Source organism: Ciconia boyciana, chromosome 1 (assembly GCF_034638445.1).
Source record: "Ciconia boyciana chromosome 1, ASM3463844v1, whole genome shotgun sequence".
In the NCBI taxonomy this organism is placed as follows: Eukaryota; Metazoa; Chordata; class Aves; order Ciconiiformes; family Ciconiidae; genus Ciconia; species Ciconia boyciana.
Genome location: NC_132934.1, coordinates 16761458 through 16784026, shown reverse-complemented (window position 1 = coordinate 16784026; position 22569 = coordinate 16761458). Strand labels below are relative to the sequence as shown.

General features: G+C 43.7%; 1 protein-coding gene across 1 annotated transcript in view; it reads left to right on the top strand.

Moving 5' to 3' along the window:
- Window positions 1-2752: 2752 nt before the first annotated feature.
- Window positions 2753-22569, top strand: part of LAMB4 (laminin subunit beta 4) — a 42063-nt gene continuing 22246 nt past the window's right edge. The window contains exons 1-16 of the mRNA XM_072859792.1: window positions 2753-2879; window positions 4122-4279; window positions 7976-8102; window positions 9533-9606; window positions 10269-10457; window positions 11073-11136; window positions 11696-11910; window positions 12725-12845; window positions 13491-13679; window positions 14769-14948; window positions 16285-16394; window positions 16877-16956; window positions 18003-18153; window positions 19974-20159; window positions 21345-21466; window positions 22175-22295. Of these exons, the coding sequence (XP_072715893.1) occupies window positions 2846-2879; window positions 4122-4279; window positions 7976-8102; window positions 9533-9606; window positions 10269-10457; window positions 11073-11136; window positions 11696-11910; window positions 12725-12845; window positions 13491-13679; window positions 14769-14948; window positions 16285-16394; window positions 16877-16956; window positions 18003-18153; window positions 19974-20159; window positions 21345-21466; window positions 22175-22295 (2121 nt within the window). The 5' untranslated portion in view covers window positions 2753-2845. The remainder of the gene's footprint in view (window positions 2880-4121; window positions 4280-7975; window positions 8103-9532; window positions 9607-10268; window positions 10458-11072; window positions 11137-11695; window positions 11911-12724; window positions 12846-13490; window positions 13680-14768; window positions 14949-16284; window positions 16395-16876; window positions 16957-18002; window positions 18154-19973; window positions 20160-21344; window positions 21467-22174; window positions 22296-22569) is intronic.

The window sequence follows — 22569 nt, the reverse complement described above, 5'->3', positions numbered from 1 at the left end:
CCCACTAAATATAAACCATCTGTACAATAATTAATCATGCATGAATACAAACCAAATGCAGATTAAATTAGCCTGAAAAAAGCCTCCCACAAGTGATTTCCACACACACTTGAGGAAAATCATTTCAAAAAATGTAAGTATATGAATTATTTCTGCTAGAGTGAACAATCATATTAATAGCAGAGGACGCATAGTACTGAGCATTGCAATAGGATTAAAGAACATGTATCCTTTTTTTTTCTGAAAGAATAGGAACTACCAAAAGAAAAGTTATGATTAGTTTATAAAACATATTTTGTACATATAGAAAACCTGTTTGAGGATGTGATGATACTTTACAGACAATCATGAATTAAGCCTTACAAGCAGTCAGAGGAGAACCGATAACAAATATATCACAACTAAAAATATGTACCCAAGACAACCTGCCATTCTGACAACTGAAATCAAAGTGCCACAGGTTTCAACAAAGACACCAAAAACCAGTGGCCAGTTCTGTGCATGAGCTGGTGAATGCCATATCGGAGCTGCTCCATCACCGCGTTTCCCACACTGCGCTGTACGCCACGCACCTCCCTGCCCCGTGCTTGCCGCTGTGGGCAGTTACAGGCAAAGCTTGTGCTGAAATGCAAAGCTGTGACTCAAGTTGCCATGTTGTCTTTAGCTTTACATTGAAAAAAACCTAGTGCTCACAGCAGCGATCCAGAGCTTGAGCTAATTTGAAGCTGGCTCGATACATCCATATGGGTGCGATCACAGCTTTCACATAGGCATGTTTACAGTCCCCTCAAAACCCAAAATCAGCCCTTCCAGACCGTTTGCACCCCTACTGTGAGGAGTCATCCTTTCTAGCCCATGTTCAGATAAACCAGGGCCACTAGACTTCTGCTGTTAAGTAGGTGTAAAGACGTTGACGTTTGGTTGCAAACCGGACCAACTGAACAGTTTTTTAATTAAACAACAGTTAAAGAGTTGTTTGCCAGCACTTTAAGAACCCCAGCGTTCTCTTTTCAGTTGCATGAACTTTTTCTGCCGTGAACTTAACCTGTCACAATTTTCTTTCACTGCACATATTTGCTGATGCCAGAAGCTCCGGCAGAAAGAGTTCACAAATCAAGCCTTTGGCAGGTTGCAGGCTGGGTCTCATTCTCACCTACACTGCGGTGCCTCGGGGGACGCACTGTCTTCTCCAGCTGAAGCGCACAGGTATGCCTTTGCTTGCTTCCCTCAGTCGGCTCTGCTCATCTCCAGCTGAAACACTTGGCTGGCTGAAACCCAGGTAAGACCTCTTCAGTATTTAATTTTCCTGCTAAGCACAGAACTAAAGTATGTTGGGATTTTGCTGGTCCTTGTTTCTCTGTTAAAGTGAGTCATGTTTAAAGACTATCACTGGTATTGAACGTCATGGTGTTAGACAGGGTAGGGACAGGGACGTATAACTTTCAAGATTACTCTTACTGTGGATACCTGTATTTTACTGCAGTGCTGTTGCAGTTTAAGTCATCTCTGAGTCTGTCCATCATTCTGACAGAGTATAAAATCTAAAGTCCAACTCAGCAGGAAAATGTTTGCTCGGTTTTGCCTCAGACGCTGGCTCTGGTGCCAGCTCTCTGTGTAGCCAGGGAGCCAGGTGCAGCTATGCAGGTGCTCTCCGGCATCGTCTCACCATCACACCCCAGGCTCTCTGCGGTCGTGGCAGGTGAAAGGAGCTGAAGCAGCACGAAGTGCTGGTGGCTCTTGATAGCTTTCCCTACCTGTGGTTGCTGAAATAGCCATGTAGGTATGGCTGTTGTGTCATGTGCTGTATAGAGCTGCATGAACCAAGCCTACGTGGAGCCTGTCACATCTGAAATACTTTGAATGCCCTTGCTTTGTTCCCCCTGCTCTGGGGGGGTTATTTAATCTTAGCTCATTCAGGACAGCAACGGCTGTATGAAGGTGAGGAGCAAGAATGGAGCTGGGAAGTGGCACTTTGGGCACGCTCACGTGGGGATGCCCCAGCAGCTGGATCTGCATCAGGGAGTGCTGGCCCCGCTGGTGCCTACAGGTGGAGAAGGAGGTGGAAGGCACAAAGATGGGGGGCAGGCTGCAGTTTGTGAGCTCTACCTGGTGGCAGGATGCTGGGTTGTCTTTTACACCCATGGCTGCCTTCTGTTTTTCCAACAGAGGTTTTGTGTTGGCAAGTCTTATTTTCCTCCAGGTGAGTAGGAAGAGGAAGGGTGTGAAGTAAATGCCACAATGAACCTCCCTTGGGTTCACGCTGAGGTTCCCCTGTATGAGTCTTTTGCATTGATACTGACATTACCTGTTTTTCCTCACTGCACTTAAAGATGCGGTTATAATCTTGTCTCTGCAAAATTCATAGCACCTGACTTCAGGCATTTCTCAGTGGTGTCTTCATTACGACCTTGGTCTTTGTTTTAAGTCAGTGCAAGAAACATGAACCTCCAGAGGAGTCAGATCTCTGCAAACAGCCCTGCTGAATTTAGTCAGGATTAAATAGCTTATAATCAAAACCTACAATATTTTTCCTGATAGCATTTTATTTTTACTGTAAACTAAGTGTGAATATGTTTTTATGGTCTTCTCCAAAAGTACTTGTGAGGTGTCCCTCTGCTTTCATCCTGATTTCAGTGCTGAAAATTGTCAGGAGAAATTATTGCTAAAACAAAATCAAAGCCAGGGTTTCCTTTTAACCTTCATATTTTTATTATGGCTCTGTCACTTCACTAAAGGCTAGCTCTGAGTAAGCCTATGCGCAAGGGGTGCCTTGGTGAGGCAGAGCACCAGGTGACCCACCAGTTCTTCTCTTGCAGTGGCACCAGTTTGAGTTTCACGGGGAGGCATGGGGCTGGGGCTGGCCATCCTGTTACACCTCGGTAAGTACAGATGTTACAGTTATTCAGGCCAATTTTGAAATATTACCATTTGATTTACATATCTCTCCAAGATTTTCTTGGAGTGCTTCTTTTATGTACCCTGTTAAGACACACATGACAGTGATCCTTATTCCCCACTCTCCTGCCTAGGAGCTATGAGTGATATGAAAACTTTAAATACAAAGAAAAGCTAATTGAGTAATTGAGTAACTGTTGTAATTGAGTCTGAATCAGGTCCTGAAAGGCGCAATCATTATCTACTGACAGCTAATATCGTGGATCTGGATAAATAAAGAACAGGCTAACCAAACATGCATGGCTTTATACCTAAAGAGTCAAGCTTTGCTCATCATCTGAAGTATAGCCTGAGCCATAGACTGAAACCTGGCTGTCAAATACTGTATATTTACTGCTGTAATTGCATTACTGCTTCTGGTGTTCTGTGGGATCTTCATGTATTGATTGTATTTTTTTTAACTGCACTTTCTATAACAAGTTGAGCCAAGTAAAGCTGAGCAAATAAAGCCTCCAAGGTATCCGTTCCTGTGCAGGGTTTCAGGACAGAACTTGTTTAAAAGGACAAGCCCTGTAAGGGAAGTCTTAACATAATGGGGAAAATATTTAAAGTTGTTTCAGGCAAAATAAACCAAAAGATCCTGCAATTATTTAGAGAATTCAGAATTATTCTGTTTAATTATTAATGACCATTCCATGGGGTCTGAACGGAAGGTTCTGGAACCGGACCAGGAGGTTCATTGCAAATCATCAGAAAATCTGAGGGATCCCTGACCTCAATCGTAGTCTCAGTTCCACCATTTTCACTTGGAAATCATCAGAAATCAGCAGAACTAACCCAAATCCGGCTCTGCTCACAGAGTCAATTGAAATGCCTGTGGTTCTGCTGCAGGAGAGCTGGCTATGGGTATGCCAGGGTAGGAAGCATAATAAATTATTGGTTGTAGCAGATTGGCATGTTTCCCGCATGATAATATGCTGAGAATTTAAGCTTTAGCATAGATTTGCAATATGGTAGCTATATTTTTAATAATGATTTTGCAGCAGGTGTGTTCATTACCAAAGCTCTTCAAGATTCTACCGAATGATATTATTACGGACAAAAGGAGTACAGGCAAAGGATAATTTAGTTTTCTGCTGATGTTAGGATGGAACTGATTTTCTCTGGAGAATACTGCTGGGTATGCAAAACAATTTCATCTCGCTTTAATCTTCTTTTGTGCTCAGCACTGATAAGACTCCAGCATGCGCAGGATGATTGTGATGCTGGGTCCTGCCACCCGGCCATTGGGGACCTCCTCCTGGGTCGCAGCAAGCAATTAACAGCCTCGTCAACCTGTGGAATGAACGGCCCTCAGAAGTACTGCATTATAGGCTACCTAGAGGTTGGTTTGCTCTTTCTTTTTTAATAAACTGAACTCTGCTTACTAACAATAGTCTCATCTGTAAAAGGAAATTGTCCAGACTAGGAAGTTTCTACTGAAGTTGTCTGAAAAAACACCAGACAGCATGACATAAGTCTGGTGGAAGGCTATGCCTTATTGCAGCATATATGGAGATTTTGGCAGCAAACAGCCTCCACAGCGATGTATAGCTTCTCAAGAGGGAGAAATATCCATGAGATGCAAATGAGCACAGGGATTTCTGAAGGAGCTGTGCTCTGCAGGTCCTTTTCCCACTCATGCCTCAGAGGTGAAGACCACAGTTTGCACGCGTGTGAGTGCTTAGCAGGAGGAGTGTGGTCCTGCAGGCTGTAGGCACTGCCTCAACAGACCTTCGCGGGTGTACACGTCCCATACAGTGTTGAGACCTGAGGGAGCCTGTTAAGCGATTCACACCATATTCTCTCATGTCTTTTGATCTGAAATTAGACCAGCGTTGATAAAAGCAGAAAGCCATCTCTGGCAGAGGGAAAACCTAATGGTGTAGTCCAGTCTTTGGCTGCATGGGTGGGTGGACAGATCTGAAACGCGGGTGATCAGAGGGATCCCTCTTGCTCCCTGGCTGCAGCGATGGGGGCCGTGGGGGACCAGCGGGTGTGCAGGAGCCACGGGCAGGCGGAAACGGGAATTCCCCTGTTGCATGTCCTGGAGGACTTGGCCCCACTGAGCTAATAAATTATTGCAAAGAGAAATATTTTCACTAAATACCAGCTGTAGGCTGAAGAGGAATTTAATAAAACACAGCTTAATTTATAAGCATTTGAAAATAATTAGAGTTTATGACCTTCTGGCAAAATGCTGTGACACATTTACAGTGCAAAGCTCTGCCATACTGAGATGGCACCAAGCACTGCTCGTTGCAACTATGGTTTTCTGCAAAATGTAAATACCTCTTTCCTCTTCCAAAAGAGCCTATGAGCCACTCTTCACCCTTTGCTGGTTTTCCCCACGTTGTTTGAACAAGTGGATCCTGGGCACTAACTCGTTGGCTGTGCTCTGAGCCTTGGCACTGCTTGGTAGATGGACACAAAGAGCCATCTCAGAGACATCGTCTTTCTGGCCCTTTGCTGGATGACTGCCTTTTTTTTTTTCTCTTTTTAAAAGGAGATCAAAGAACAATAAAAAATTAATATTTTCACTTGCCTGTACTTATCCTTTGAATTATGTAAATACAGACTCATGAAAAGGACCAGCTGTTCTGCAATAAGGCCTGTGATTTAATGCTGCTTCAACGTATCTTGACCCCTGGTGACTGTCTCCTGAAGAGGATGAGAGCTACAAATTCTGCTGCTTTGCAGAGCTTCAGAGATAGAGGCTTATGCTCTGGCAATGTGATCTGCTGTACCAGCTCCCCTTAAATGTGTGTGTCACCTAAGGTGTATCAGAGAGTCCCACTCAACTCAATTCTCTTTCTCACCAGTACATTCTCGAATGCTTTGCTGGAGGCAGGTCAGGAAGCTTTGCACCTTGCAAAGCCAAGTGCTTCCTCCCCCAGCTCCCCTCCTGATGACCTGCATCAGGCATCATGACCAGAGCAAACCTTACTTGTGGAAGTTTGTGTTAGTCAACATGGCAAGCTGCCAAGAGCCAGGACTCGGTTGGGATGTCTTATTGAAAATTCAGATTGAAAAAAAATTAGAGTTCAACTGTTTTGTGTTTGAAAAGAAGCACTGCAAATAATTTTCAGTATTTAATGTGCCTTATTGTTTCTAAATCTAGGTTAAGTGTGTTCTAGCCCTATGATTTGATTTACTAATTACACATGTTTTGAAAGGAAAAGAAAGAGGACTCAGTATTGAGGAGAGTATAAAGATGCACACTTCAGAGGCAAATGGGATCTGCCAGACTTGCCTTATGTGGACATGCACATGCTTGTCCTTTGGGGCACAAAAGATTTTTATGGAGCAACCTTAAACATAAGTTGACTGAGTGTCGTATTGTATATGTCTATCTAAACCAGAGAGTGGGTGTGCGCAGTCCTGCCAAATGCTTCGGTAACCTAAGCTCTCTTTACCAGAGCTTTGTGAAATGAGATGACAGAATATTTTTTGTATTTCTGTCTTGTCTTCTAAATTGTACGTTCATACATTTTTCAAGTGTGGTATAGAATGACTGAATATAATACATATTTATCGTGATGTTTAAAACATATGAATTCTACCATACCTGTAAATCTGTATCTCTTCGTTTATTTAGTTGTGAATAATTCGCAGGTGATTTCATAATACAAAGATGCCCAAACCATTCCTAATACTTCTCTGTAGATCCTGAGCGTGCCGGGTGTGGTGCCTCTCTGCCCATCCCCTTCTAGGTCATTTCCAGCGCAGCTCCTGCCACTGGCTTCCACTTTTTGTTTTCAGCAGCATGCCTGCCAGCCTCCCAGCCAAGGGCACCGAATCTGTGCCTCCTCCTTCAGCTCCCTCTGGGACTGTGTCGTCCCCCCTTCTCCCTGCCAGCATCCCTGCCAGCCAGGCACACAGCTTGGGCATCACCTTCTGCTTCGGCTGATCCCCGAGTCCTCGCACTCGGGCTCTGCCCCGCTCTCGCAGAGCCTGCCTGCGTAGCGCAGCGGCCCCTGCCCACCCTGGGCCTCCCCCGGTGCAGCCACTGCCGTTCGCTTCCCCACGGCACTGCCGGCTGCGATCGCATGCTGCTTGGGCTTGTCCGCATGGCTCAGCACGGGTCATCTCCCAGCCCAGCATGTTAACCTTGTCACCTCTCCTTACGTCTCCGACTCAGTCCCCCTCTTATCACCTTAAATAGGAGCTCCTTGCCCTCGCTTTCAAAGCCCTTTTGCAGACAAAAGCCTCTCATTCAGCATTGAGATATTGGCTAATCATTGCGACCTTCGTCTTCTGCTTGTTACATTTTCAAACAAGACCTTTTCATCCTATTGACATCCTGATTTTCCTCCTTTGCCTTGTTTTTAAACTTTTCCAGTTTCCCTATGCCTACAAAAGGCACTGACAGTGGTCGGGGGGTGGTGTCAGCCCAGACCACCTACTTACATTGTGCCTGGATCCAGCCTTGCCTTCCGTTTGTACAACAGCACCTGTCTGCTGCTCCTGGCTGGGTCTCTGAGCTGCTAGAAAATGTGCAAAAGAGAGAGGAAAGAAATGTGTAAATGATTTAGTGTATGTTCCACTTCAAGGCTTCCTGAGATCTTGAAAGACCCAGTCCTCCCTTGTATCCCCTCTGCCTCCTCACTGCTGTCTCTGGCTGAAAGTTTTGACAGCCTTTATGAGACATGAATAAAAGCTCAACTTTTAAAAAATAAATTCGTCCCAAGAAACCCTTGCAAAACAAACCCGCTGGCAGCTAAACCCAGAATCAACACCTTGACAAACTAATTTCTTTGCTCTTACTGACATCCCTTTTCCACAACTGAAGAAGTGTATTGTTTATAGAGTACCTGGGGCAAACCGAGGCTAACATTTACTATATGCATGGTTTGTGCATATGATGATTTTCTTGGTCTTGTCCCTTATATATGAAAGCCTGAGTGATTAAAAGCACAGGCACCCAAAGCAACATGATGGGCTCCAATCTTGCAATGGCATAAATACATTTATGTACCTCCATTGGATCTCTAGAGAAGAGACCAAATTCATCTTTTATCCTGCTCATTTTGTTTTCTAGGCTGAACAGAAGTGCTTTCTCTGTGATTCCAGATACCCCTATATGCAGCACAACAGTCACATGGTTGAAAATGTTATCACAACTTTTGAGCCCGATAGGAAAAAAAAGTGGTGGCAGTCAGAAAATGGTAAGTTTATTTGAGAAAATATTACTGCAAAATGTTACTGTGAGATTTATTTATGTAATTGGGATTCATCATGTTGCCTTCATGAAGAGATGAGACAAAACTGCATCCATTCTTTGATTCAGTAATACTGAGTGATTTAAACCAATTTGTGTAACAATATAGGATTTCAGAAATTCTGTTTTTCTACAGACGAATTTTAAGCACAATATCTCCAAGAGCTGGCCAGAGGACCCGCAGCAGTGCTGTATTATACACGGTGGCCATGTATTTTTCACAGTGTCTGCTTTTCAGGGAAATGTGATTTGTGGCAAAAGGTACATTTGCCTACACATGTGTAGTGACACAGTGTGTAAAACACAAATATCCATTTAAAAAAATACTGCTTGCCGTGTAAAGCATGAACACTGTAGGAAATAATTAAATGAAGCTTGGCTATCAACACCCTTATTGCCATGTGTTAATTTTGTCGCAAGCTTCTCTGTAGTAGTTCTTCACTGATATCAATTTATATATCCTTACAGCTTCTCTGTGAAGGCATGATAGGAGGAATAGCATCTACTCTACTTTATTTGACATATAGTGAATATGTAAAAAATATTTGACCGGTTGGAAATTAAGGCATAGAAAAATTAAGATAATATGTTACCCCTATTTTGGGTATCCGGCTAAAATTCATAAGCCTTGTTTTTTCATGGAGTTTAGCAAGGAGCTGTCACCAGTTTTGGACATTAATGTCAAGAAAGCTGTGGGCCAGCTGTGAGAGGATCTTTTCTTGCTCTCGCCATCTTTCTTCTGGGATGAGGTCTCATGCACAGCCTGGTCAGCAGGAGCCCCGGGCTCCTGCATGCAGATGTGAACAACGGGGATATCAGCTGAGCTCCTGCCACTCTCTACAGAGAATGTGTGAATTGTGGGGGTTTTTTTCCATACTTGTTGCAATTTTGGAAGATGCCTGGTGCGATAGCTCTGCTCATGACAAACTTCAGATCTGGCAGTATAGAAGGGTTTAAACAGATCTGTTTAGCATGAAGAAAGCCCCATATTTTTATTTGGTTTCATTTTTTTCTTAGAAATGAGCAAACTATTTGGATGGATTTAAAAAAAATCTTACTGGATATAGGAAGATGCAAACCCAGAACCTTACCATCACCATCACTTACAGTTCCAATGGTCTGAACAGGACCTTTAACCGTTTCCTGCAGTGTCAGTGACATGCAGCATTGCTGGTGCCAGTGCCGGAAAGGCAGCGCATCGCATTGCCCCCGAGAGAGTGATCCAGCCACACACCGGGTTTGTGCACAGGGGATGCCCTAAAGAGCCTTGCTGCTGTGCTGGAAAAGGCATCTTTAAATTCCTCACAGGAAAGCTGTCTCAGCAACCCCTCCAATGTGCGCATGGTGCTCTTCACTTCATTTTCATTCTCTTTTCAGGTGTTGACCATGTCAGCATTAGATTGGACCTAGAAACTTTATTCCAGTTCAGCCATCTTATCCTGACTTTTAAGGTACGTCTTTTACCAGAGCTTTTATGTAATGTTATACACTAATTACTTAACCACAGGAATAAATTGCTTAGAGAGGCAGTGAAAGCTCCATCTTTAGAGATTTATAAGAACAGGTTAGATAAACACCTGTCAAGTATGGTTAAGTTATAGCTGATCCTGCCTTAGGGGAGGAGGATAGACTGAATAGCTTCCTATTCATGTGCCTTCTGGTCCTATTTTCTATAAATCTGAGAATTAAAGCTGAAAAAAAAATTAAATTGCAAAATTAAACCCTAAAAATTTAGGACATTTCTGAACTGAGGTTGCTCTTTCAAGTTTAGTTCAGTCTCCTCATGTGTATCCATTATGATCCAGATGGTTACAATTTTTTTTCTACAAAATTCCTACATTGTTATGGTAAACTCCCTTACTTAGAAAGTAATCTTATATCTATGTGGAAGGTTGCCCTTCCCTTTTGCTGAGAGGGTTCAGATGAGGAATCCGGCTTTTTCCGAGAATCAAGTAACCAGCACAGTAGCCCTGTAGGGAGCCTGCAAGCTCCCAAACACAGAATTTTAATTGGCAGCTGTTGGCATTCCCCAAACAGGAATGTCAATAGAACAACCCCTGAGATGTCTTTTCAACACCTGGTTAAGGAATTCTTGAAATAATGTTTCTTGCAGACATTTCGGCCTGCAGCAATGCTGGTTGAGCGCTCCACCAACTTTGGTCAGACCTGGAAAGCGTTTAGATATTTTGCACAGGACTGTGCAGCTTCTTTTCCCAACGTCTCTTCTGGTCCAGCAAAAAGTGTGGGAGATGTCATTTGTGATTCAAGATATTCAGACATCGAGCCATCCACTGAAGGCGAGGTATTGCTGAGTGTCTGTGTTTGTATGAGTTCAGATCATACGTGGCTATTTTTCTGGAGCTGAGGGTCTCTTGTCTGTGTCCATCAGACTCACTTATACAGGTTCTGAGACACAAAGTGCTATTAGCTTTACTGAAGTAAGAGGGAAAGACAAACACTGCACTTTACCTTCAGTCTCACATCCAAATGAACTCATAAAACAACCTTCTACTAAACAACTAGTACAAGACCTTCTACTGCTCTTTCCTGCTTTCCAAATTCACATGGAAGTCCCCCTCATAAGAGATCTTGACTCTCCATCAGCCTCTACTGCTAAAGGCAGGAGCCTGTCCTCTGATCCCTTTGGTAGGTGCTGGTCCCATCTCTACATCACTGTAGGGCACTGCTTTTCCTTCCTCCTGACACATCAATCCACCAAAAGGTCTTTTTGCCTTGCTCGGCCAAGGCCAGGTTGAAAGGGTGAGAGCACTTGCTGAATCAGGGCCACAGCCTTGTGTTTTTTCTTCTATGGGGTCAGGAAAGTGGCATTAGTAGCTAATGGGTCTCAGGTAACAGACTTTATATCCAAAAAGAATAGCTTCAGTGATCTATAGAGCTGTATTAATTTGTTTTGCAGGTTGTTTTAAAAGCTTTGGATCCCAGCTTTGAAATAGAAAATCCATATGTGCCATATATCCAAGGTATGGACAGTACAGGTTTTCTCCAGAGATACTTTGCTGGTGTTGCTTGTTTTGTACACTGAAAGGGTGAAAAGCTCAGCTGGTATAAGTCAATATGATGTTGAAAATTACGTACCAAAAGATCATAGGGAGACCTGTGTATTAATAAATTAAATGGGCCAATCTTGTTCTCTAGCCCTGAGGGCAAACGGCACAGCTCTGCAGAGCTCGTGGATGCAGCCGAACTATCTTTCCTTCTGGGATGAGGTGGCCCAATCCACACTGCCTTTTGGGAGCAGTCCCAGAGCTGTACATGAACCCATTAAGATATTGACTGGGAAAATACAGGTTGGCCCCAGCCAGAGCCATACCAAGGAGGGTGCTAATGCTTACACAGCTGTGTGCCAGGAGCGGGTCCGTGCCCTGGCACCATATGGGTTACTGGTCTCAGCCAATACCAGATCATTTTCACTATTTCTTCAGTACGGGGGAGTTCTTGGATGACTGATCCAAGCTGAAGATTTCATACTGTTCATCTTCGAGTGAACTTGGGCTCTTGATTTATCTTCTTTCCTTCCAGAGCTCATTACGTTGACAAACCTAAGGATCAATTTTACTAAACTCCACACCCTTGGGGATGCTCTGCTTGGAAGAAGGCACAGTGATCCCCTTGAGAAGTACTACTACGCTGTCTATGAGATGGTTGTGCGGGGCAGCTGCTTTTGCAATGGTCACGCCAGCCAGTGTGATCCTGTGCAGAATCTGCGGGGAGATGTTTTCCATCAGTCTGGGATGGTGCGTTGTTAACGCTGTCTCCAACAAGGGCAGTCCCTACCTGGTATTTTGGAGGAAGGAAGAGATGGAGGGAGGGAGAGGAAGGAAGTTCTCTGATGACCATTGGATTGACCATTTGCAACTCCAAGTTGTAAAACGTTTCAATACAGCTTCTTCCTTTAAAACCCTGGGCTGGATTGCTCAGAAGCTGTCTCTTTGTTGGCACTAGTATGGTGTTTCAAAAGCAACTGGGACAAGACATGTTGAAAATAGCAGCAAAATACCAGAGCTGTAATGATGCAAATGTAATGCAGTAAGTAGCCTGTGGTGCGTGCAGACTTGAATGGCCACTTGTTGGGTGCATTCCACACTCCAGCTGGGCTCGGGGGCTCCGCGGCAGGAGAGGAGGCATTGGCACAAAGAATAGCTGATAATGCAAAGCTAAGCCATGAAAAATGGATTATTAAAAAATTCAGGAACATGATTGCAAATTCTTTCCTTCTGGGAACAAGAGGTTTTTTCTCCTGGAGAATATGTATCTCAATATAGAGACATGTAGGGAGAGAGAGAGAGAATTTCAGAAGTTGAAGTCTCCTTTGATATCTCTAGAAGTATTTTTTTCCTAAGTGTTGCTCAGTGGCTTTAAAACAATTTGGTTAAAGTTTGCAGGTATTCTCCAGACCTTTTACTCAAATAACTGAGAATTATGTCAGCTGAGGGAGCCAAAGAGCTTTGAATTTTCCTGATCTTGCTGGCATACCTTGAGCAGATATCTCCTGTCCTCTCCTCTGCTCTAGTGTCACCTTACCTCCTCTCTGTTCTCACCATGTTGCAGGTCCACGGGAGATGTATCTGCCACCATAACACCGAAGGTTTGTCCTGTGAAAGATGTAGAGATTTCTACAATGATGTTCCCTGGAGGCCAGCTGAAGGGGCACAAGATAATGCTTGCAAACGTAACTCAAACGTATTATTTTCCTTTTCAATAGCTGAGTGGTGGGTGTAGCACAAACCCAGTGCAATGCGTAATGGGATGGCTGGGTTTCTGGGAGGGAGACTTTTCCATGCCTCATCTAGAAAAATAGGTGGATTCCTGTATCCATCGGTGCTGTGTTGCCCTACAAGAAGGAAAGCTGTTTCCTGTTCTTATTTTTCATGAAAAGAAAAAAACAATAAAGAGAGGAAAAAGCAAAAAAGATCATTCATTGGTTTGCACAGGGTCTTTCTTGTGAATGAAAGAATTTAGACAAGGCTAAATTATTTATTTTCACAATAATGAGTAATGTAGGACATGTACGAATAATATATTAGGATCTGTAACAAATATTCATCTTTCTTCAGTGGAGCAGTGTTCCCCGCTGCGTATCAGGCACGCTCACCTGCATGGGTACTTTTCCAAGTGTAGGGGCCAGTTCTGTCGTAAGTCTCCAATGATTCCCCCCAGCTGTAAAGCACAAGGCCTGGGAAGCTATAATCTTGCTGGGGCACTGAAATCATACGAGTAACAAGTAACCCCATGTTAACAGTAGACAGCAATGGTGGCAAGACCACAATAATAGGAATCGTGGTGCGAAATATCCCACTGTTTGTTTTGGTTTCAGGGTGTAACTGCAATGGCCATTCTGGCACATGCCACTTTGACATGGCCGTGTACCAGGCCAGTGGTGGGGTCAGCGGTGGTGTTTGTGAGGACTGTCAGGACAACACCACGGGGCAACACTGTGACCAGTGTAAACGTTTCTTTTACCAGGATCCACTCAAAGTCATCTCGGACCCTCACGCGTGCCTCCGTAAGCTTTGCTTCTTTAGCTTCTGTAAGAATGACTCAGAATGGGGTAGTTCTGGTTCTCTTTGCTCCGAGCCCTATGGCATCCCCATGCTTAAATGTTCATACGGTTGTAAAAATGTCACCAAACCTATAACATCCAAACTACCTTATAAAGTAGCTGCATGACAACATCCTTGAACCAGCATTGTGAAAAGGGCTGCATATTCCAACTTATTGCTAAATGGAGCTTTGAAATCCAGCAGAGCTATCGTCTTTCTCGAACAACATCAATATAAATATGAATAGTAATAGTGCTGTTGCTTCTGTGGTAGTCAGGGATTACAGGAGAGGTGCAAAATGATGGGAGGAGCAACAACTTTTGCTAGATACCTACCATATATAAGAAAAATAAGCTTTCAGGCATGAAAGCCCTTCTTCTGAAAGATGAGCTAAACTCAGTATTAACATAGGATGGGAAAAATGCTCTGAGTATAATTTAAATGTAGTAATTGGTTGGCATGACAAGTCCTTAAGGAGCCAAGGGGAGATTACCCAGGGAAGTGGTGTGGTAGATGTCAGCTCTTCTGTGAGAAACAGGTAGTGCCTTAGGAAAAAATGGGATGCGTCACGAAGGCAGTGTCCCCTGATGAATCCATTGCTTCCAGTAAATAATTCAGCTATGGCGAACTCAGACCAGTTCTGGGGAGGTGGCTCACACTTGGTACCCCTCTGCAAGCCTACATCTTTCATGAGAGCATCCCCAAAAGTTATACTTTATAGTTATAGGGTCCTCTCCTCCCCAGGTACTCTGGAGAGGGTAGGGAGTGGATGAGTAACACCTATTTCCACCCAAAGCAAAGGATGTATTTCCACTAAAGTGAAAACTGTAACTCTCCTCCAGAGAAAAAGTAGATCTTGGAAACACTGTCATAATGTTTCTTAACAGCGGCTGTGCATTAACTGTAAAGTATCCAACACAGCGAGCATGGGCGAACATCTCTAATGTTTACAAGAATCCTGAATTTGTGCCTACTTGCAGCTCTGTAATTGCGTTTTCATGCTTATATCTAAATGTGCTTTTTTTTATATGTCTCCTTGACCATGCCTGTAGCCTGCAACTGTGACCCAGAAGGCACGTTGCACAACGGCGTGTGCGAGAGCCGCACAGATCCTGCTCTGGGAATGGTCGCAGGCCGGTGCCCTTGCAAGGAGAACGTGGAGGGTGCCCGCTGTGAGAAGTGCAGGGCGAACTACTATGGGCTGAGCGGCAGTGACCCTCTGGGCTGCCAGCGTATGTAAACCACCTCATTTGTTCTTCTTTCCAAAGCACTTCTAAGAGATGGAGGTAGTTGAATGCACAGGTGCACCCACTAATGCACAGAGACTACCTGCTTCACAAAATACCCAGTTGCCTACTATAATTTAATGTCAATGTAATTTAATGTACCTGGTGTGGTATCTGAGATGGAAAAGATGCAAAATCACTTGCAGAATACATAGTATATTATAATGGATCAGGCTGTTGTTAATAGAAGCATTGTTAAATATGCAATTTAGTTGAAAAGGGAGATTAAATCACATGAAAATAATTTTAGAATCAAAATCAGCACAAGGGTGAATGAAAAGCCCCAGAGGGGATCCCAGGAATTGCTGTTAGGATACTCGGACTCTGCAGTGCACGGTGCAGCATGGAGGTGGCAGGAGCTGCTGCCTTGCCATGAGAGCTTCCAGCCAGCTGTTCCTCTGAGCGAGGCTCACTGAAAAACACATCCTGTCCCTAGCCAGGCACACTGTGGGTTTGTAAGCACGTTATGCCCACCACATGGTACTCAGCAACATGCAAGGACTGTGCAGTGCGCATCAGCACAGCACACGGCAAACCACTGCACCGGACTTCTGCCAGTGCCTCTGTTCCCCCAAGAGAGGGTCCCCAATGGGGAAACAGTCCATTCCCCGAGGGTAGGGGTCCCCACCGGGGAAACAGTCCATTCCCCGAGGGTAGGGGTCCCCACCGGGGAAACAGTCCATTGCCCGAGGGTATGCTATTTTCAAAGGGACGTTTCTAAACCGTTACCGTGATGCGATCCCCGAGGTCCGAGCAACTTGCATTGAAGAAACTGGCAGCTGGATTAAAACATACCCAGATGCTTTTTTAAATGATAGCTACTTAAAATACATTGGGTGGATGCTGTATGATAAGCAAGTTGAAGTGCGGTTGAAGTGTCTTCTGGGACTGCAGGGAATTTATAGCAGAAAATAACTTGTTTCCAGGATGGATCTCTTCACTAGCAGGTTCAAGGATCGAATTGTGTCCATGCTTCTGGACAAGGACCATGAAGCAGCAGTTCAAGCCATGAAACTCTTGATGCTTATGTCACAGTAAATAATTTCTTTTTTAATTTACTATATTGTTTTAATGGCAACAAGATTCAGATACAATCCTGATGAATCTGGATGAATCCGAGGGTAGTCCGAGGGCTGCAGGGTGCCAGGGCACATCCATCTGCAGAGCATCTGTCCGGAGGACAGAGACTGCCCATCACGCTGATGCCACACCTAAAGCAAATGCCAGTCCTGCTGCTGTCACTGGGGCTCACAGAGGTAACCGCGTATTTCTCTCTCTGTAGCCTGCAACTGCGATCCCTCTGGCAGTCTGCCTTTCTCCATCTGTGATCCTGCCACTGGAGAGTGCCTCTGCCAGCGGTTTGCCACAGGGCGACGCTGTGAAAAATGCCTTGTACGTACTCAGTTTTTTTATTACTTCTGCAATGTGGTTTTAGAAGTCCCTTCTCCCATCTCCCACCTTTTCATTGCCAGAAAAGTAAACAATTAGTCAAAATTCAAAATAATTTTACAGCTGTATGCTCCCATTTTGCATTGACACATCTGGTTCTTTTTTACTGCTTGCAAACATTTGTGCAATCTAATTGCACTAGGAGGAGTGCTCACAGAAAAGAAAGGAAATGCAAAATCGTGTTCTCAGACCATCTTTGCTATTTTCAGAGCAACTTGCTTGCACAAATGGGTAAATATCTGGCTATTCTTGCAGTGGCTGAGCACCCATGCAATCTGGTAAGAGAAGCAATCTCACATGGCCAAGCACAGGCAGGCAGCCCAGAAGCACTCCAGAGCATCGTTCATCCAGGGGAATAAGTTCTGCTGTGCTTTACATACTTAAATATTTGCCGTAAAAAATCTTTCAGTTTCTTTTTATCCCAGGTAGGATACTGGGGTCTTGGCAACAGCTTGTATGGTTGTTCTCCATGTGACTGTGACATTGGTGGATCCCAGAATAACTTGTAAGTTAATGTTCTTCAAGTTTTTTCTTGGTTTTAATTTTTATAAACTCTTAGGCTACACTTTCTAATTAGGTTAATAGCGTCTCAGTACAAATGGGAAAATAGACTGTAGATGTAATTTCATCATGTACAAACAGTGTAAAGTCAAGTTGGGATCTTGGAAATTTATTTGTGATTTTAAAGGGGATTTACCTTTTTCCTTTGAAGCCAACTTTGAATCAGCTTGAGTCAAGATTTGTTTAATATAAAATATAAACTGCATGGTTTGAGAGAACCAGAGGCCCTAATATTGATAGAAATTACAAGTAACTTAGAGATTACATTTTTAACTTAGCTTCATACATCCACTTTAAAAGCTAGAAATATCTTAAATTTTTCTGTCTTACTGGCTCCTATTCAAAATACATAATTTCATAAGCAAGCTTGGTTTCAGTTGGTCGTTGGTTTCCTTCAGGAGTTTGTTGGGCAGGGGTCTTCATTACTGCTGTTAGACTTCAGACATAGCAGCACATAGTCCGATGCCATAGAGCATATCCTTGTGAGCAGGTAAATCAAAGCTAATAATCATCTGATGTGTTAAAGAGTGTAAGTATAAGAGTGTAAGTATATGAAAATTACCATATCACATCAAATCAAAGGTCCTTCTGATCTCATGTCCTGCCTCTAAAATTATGGGCGATAGATACTTAAGAATAGTGATAGATACAGTAATAGATACAGGAACAGATACAAGAAATTGATACAGGAATAGATAGTAACGGATGCTCAGGAGACAAAAGGATTTGTGCTTCAGGTACGGAATGGATGGAGAAAGACAAAGCATGTCACACCTCCTAAGCGATGAGAAAGCAGCGTTGAATAAATCCAGCATCGGAAGGAGGAAACAGAAGGGGTGGGTGGTAGAAAGAAGTTTAATAGGGGAGGTGATCCGACAACGGAAGAAACGAAGCAGAGCTGAAACAACCGTGGAGCTGAGCTGCTCTCGTGCTGCGAGGCCCCAGCCATGCTGCCCTCTGACGTCCTCCCTTTGCCAACTCTTACCCTAGGTGCTCACCGAAGGACGGTCAGTGCAAGTGTCTTCCCAACATCGTGAGCCGCCAGTGTAATGAGCCAGCCCCAGGCTACTTCTTTTTACCCCTGGATTATTATATTTATGAAGCTGAGCATGCAAAGCCCCTTTCTGGCTCTGCACCCTTGGTACGTAGTTGGCTTTTTAGGTGTCGTGCTGAGAGGGGATCCATGCAGTGCTGGCACAGGAGCTGAGGCTGAGGAGAAGAGCCCTCACTTGGGCAGCAGCCGGAGCGGCTCTTTAGCAGGAAGATACAAAGCAAGTCCCTTGACCGTCCTCAGTTCAGCCTTGTTCTTCGTGGACGTGACTATTCCGTAACTGTGGCTGTTACCGAGGGACAGTCACTACAGCATGGTGTGACCTGCAAAGCTGTCCTTGCTGCTCCTCAAGTGCGGGCTGGTCTAGCATGAATTAGAGAAGTTAATTTAATTATTTAAATTAGAGGAAAGTGTTTGAGTTGCCAATAGCTATCACGAACTGTGATATTTCTGGGAATCTCTGACAGGGGAAGAATCAAATTCCTCTCTGCTCCATTAGCCTCATTCCTGCTGCCTTATATAATGGCACTGATTGTAGCCCAATTTCCTCAAGAATTTGGCACCCATCTGTAATGTTTTTAGAAAAATGAATTTTTATTTATTTTTTTCCCTCAAAATGGGGGTAGTTTTTCCCCATGCAGAGCACAAGTCTGGAATGTGTTCCTTCCGCTGCCTACGTTTCTATTAACGTTTCTTCTCCAGTGTGTTGTCCAGAAGCTATAGAGAAGGAATAATAAAAAAATGTTTATTTGCAGGTCACATCCGCAAATATTTAACTATAATCACAACCAGTAATCATCCTACAGTCCAATAATTAAATGGAAAACAGATGTCTGGGACATAGCTTAAGAGGAAGTGCAAGTTAATTGTAAGACAGTGAGGGAAAAGGGCTTCCTGCAGCTGCTGGGCCATAGTTTAGAGTTTCACACAGCAGAGAATAGAGCTTGTTTTAAAAATGCGGATTTTCATTTAGCTGCTTACCTACCCTTCAACATTGTTGAGACAGTGGTGTCCCCTCTCTCATTACTTTTACTTCACAGGTTAAACCAAGCACTCTTCCAAGGTGTGACATCTACTTCCAGAAGCAAGGCTATGAGTTCACGATTGAAAATGGAAAGATTGTGTTAAACAGGAGCAAGAAACGAAGTGTAAGAAAATCTGGACTGGAACAGGTAAATTGATACTTTAATAGTTACTTAAGGTTACACCAAATACTGACATTTTATTTTGCAACAGAGGGCAAGGAAATGTCTGAGCATGTGGGATCCACAGTCCCAGACGTTACAATCCTGACACAAATGAGATCCATTTTTTGGTACGCAGTTGGGCTGGACATTTTATAATTCACATCGAACGGTTTGCTCTGCTACATCCAGTTCCGTTGTAGGCTCAGGTTCAATGAATTTTTTAGAAGGGAAGGGCCCCATGAAAGGTAAAATCCTTTTTTTTTAGTTTTGCTTGCAAGACATTTCCAACGTTTAAGCATACCTAGATGTTAACATGGTACCTACTGCATTTAAATGCTGTCAGCTTTGTCATTGTAAGTATTGATATTTATTTATTCAGCTTATAATGAAAAGTCCAGCCATGTATGAAATCAAGCTTCATCTTCTTAAGGTTTGCAATGTGAATGCCTGGAGATGCCAAATATACAGAGATGGATGGATTATTCTAGTCCTTCTTGTTGCTGTTGTTGCAAAGCTAGAGGATGCTTTTCTCTATATGTGACTCTAAACATCCTACCTTTGGGAGAGTGCTTAGAGTGTTGATCGCAAGCTTGTTCAGAAAATGAGGCTGGCTGATGGCTGAAATAAGTAAATAACGTGTCAAAAATACTTTCTCTCTTTTTCTGTTTGTTTTTTTATAATTTGACTCTGTGCGTTGTTGAAAATGTCAATGCGTCTTTGCAGGGTGCAGTGCAGTTTGGACAGGACGCGGCTGTGTCAGTGGTTTTCAGGCAGCCCAGCGCCGGGTGGTCCGTCACATGGACGGGACCCGGCTTCGCCCGCGTTCCCAGTGGAGCTGGGCTGAGATTTGCCATCAACAACATTCCCTTTGCTATGGACTTTGATATCACGATTCGTTATGAGCCTGAGGTACTTCTGATGTCTTGTGTGTCTTGTGATGTCATGATAGATGCAGGGTCTATTTTGTCAATAATAGGACACAGCAACTTGTCCCACTCTTTATATTTCAATTTAAAATTGTTTGCCTTTTCGTCCTTATCAACAGAGCAACATGCCCTCCACTGATCCCCTTAACTCTTTCCACACATCTGACAAATCAGCATCACAAGTATTTTCTAAGCATCGGCCAAGATTTCATCTTCTGGAGTTCCTCTTTTGGTACCTTTGCTTGGACTGGACTTCTGTTCACAAATCAGACGCATACAAAATGCAGCTCCTTTTAGATGGGCATCCTGTATTTCTAGCTGGGATTTTCTGGACAGGAAAATGTGCACAGGCAGGAGTGATCTGAGTAGATATTTATCCAGGGCTTTTGCAGACATCCAGCTTCCCAGTTCCTCCAGCGGGGCTCTGAGATGTGTGAAAAGTGTAGGAAAATAGCCAAAATCTTATTTTTTGCCTGGACAAAATTTCTCACTGATGAAGACATGTCTAGGGAAATCTGTTAACCCAAATCTGGTTAAACTCAAGTCCGCACCCATGTCTTCAAACAGGCAAGTGTTTTATTGGTACCAGTATTTGTACATGCCTTGCTCTTTCACTTTGCAGCTCCCTGGGACAATCCCACCACTCGAGATCCTCTTTCTGCCTATTGTATTCTGTTCTCTTACTCTCATTCTGAGGCAAACAAAACTCCCAGTGTCTTAAAGCATGAGAACAATTTTGCAGTGGGCTGGTTTGATGTAGCTTCTTCCTTCTAAGGATTAGATTAAACAGTTGAATTTTAAAGACTTTTCTTACAAAATCTTTTATGTTTGTTATTCCTTATTAGATGCGAGAGGAGGCAGATAATGAAGGATATGTCCGGGACAACACTGTGCTAAGAAAGGAAACAATTCCAATGGCTTTAACAGAGCTGTTTCCATTTGTACCAGCTGAGGTCCCATTTCTGTCTCTGCTCTTCAATTAGCCATTGCAAATACAATGCATTTTTCACAAATAACATTACTTTTTTAGTCCTGTAGAGGCCAAAGAGAAAATCTGTTTTGTCACTGCAGTGTGCAATCATTCAGATGGCTTTCATTAACCCTGGCAAAGAGAAAGTGGGTTTTTCAGATATGAACAATGACCATAATTTTTGTCCTTTGGTTATAGTCCTTGGAAGACTGGCTAGCAAGTGTTGCCATCCAGCCTGCTGGTACTTTGTCAAGTCAACGCTGCAAAAACAAGGGCCTTTCACAGGAGCCACATGCATTGCCTCTCCCAGCTACAAAGAGGTCTGACTATTCCTGTCCTTTCGCCTGTAGATTTTCTGTGTACAAATCTTTTACTGAAGCACTGCAGAGCGATAAATGTGTGGGGAAGTGGGAATATTAGAAACACATATGTGGCCTTTCCTGTTGCTGTCACACCACAGTACCACATAGGCTCTAAGGAAGAGTCTGATGCTCCAGTCCTCAGCCTGGCAAAGGTTAGCTCAAGCCAGGAGAGCAGCCTGAGATCCTGCTGGGGTTAGCCGTTGCTTTGGCGAAGATCCAACTGCAGCTCTTTCAGTACAGAAAGGAAATATTGACTTAAAGTCGCTGTCCTAGCCTATTTTCAAAACCAGCTTTTCAGCTTGGACCCATGTAAAGAATAGAGAGGAGCCAAGAGGATGTGACCGAAGTCTTGATCAAACAAGGACAGGAAAGGACAAATATGAACAGCGAGTTGCAAACTCCTTTGCTTGAAGTAGTAAAACCTGCCATTTTCAGTTTAATCTCACCAGGTTTAAATTGCACTTGGTGAACCATCCAGGCAGAAGTCATGCAGCTTTCCCAAAGCCGGCAAGCAGCGGGGCTGGGTGTGCTCCCCGCAGCAGCAGGGCTTGCTGGGGGCTGCAGGCGTCAGGATGCAGGCACAGAGGGAGGGAGCACTCACAGCATCCAGTGAACTTGCCTTGTCCCGATTCCTGGCTGTAACTGTGCTTTATTTCTGCTAAACAGGATTGCACTTCTGCAAACTCCAGTCTGCCTGGAGCCGGGAACAGAATATTCTGTGGATGTGTATTTTTCTCAGTCCTCTGCCTCTGACCCAAAGGTGAAATCGTTCATCTTGATTGACTCAGTGAGTAGTTCTGTCACAATTCCCTTGAGGCTGTACTTATGCCAGTGTGATTTGTTTGTACACAGACTTACTCAAAATATTTTTAAATCATTTACACTGTGTTTTAATAGAAACCCAGGGAAATGTGCTTCTGCTTACCTCTGTTGGCACAGTGTTTGCATGTTTTTGTATGGAAAGACAGAATTGTATCTGTTTTAATTTTCATGGAGCAATACCATAATAGCACATCAAGTCATACTTGTTGCATATGTTAATAGTCAGAGTATGTACATCT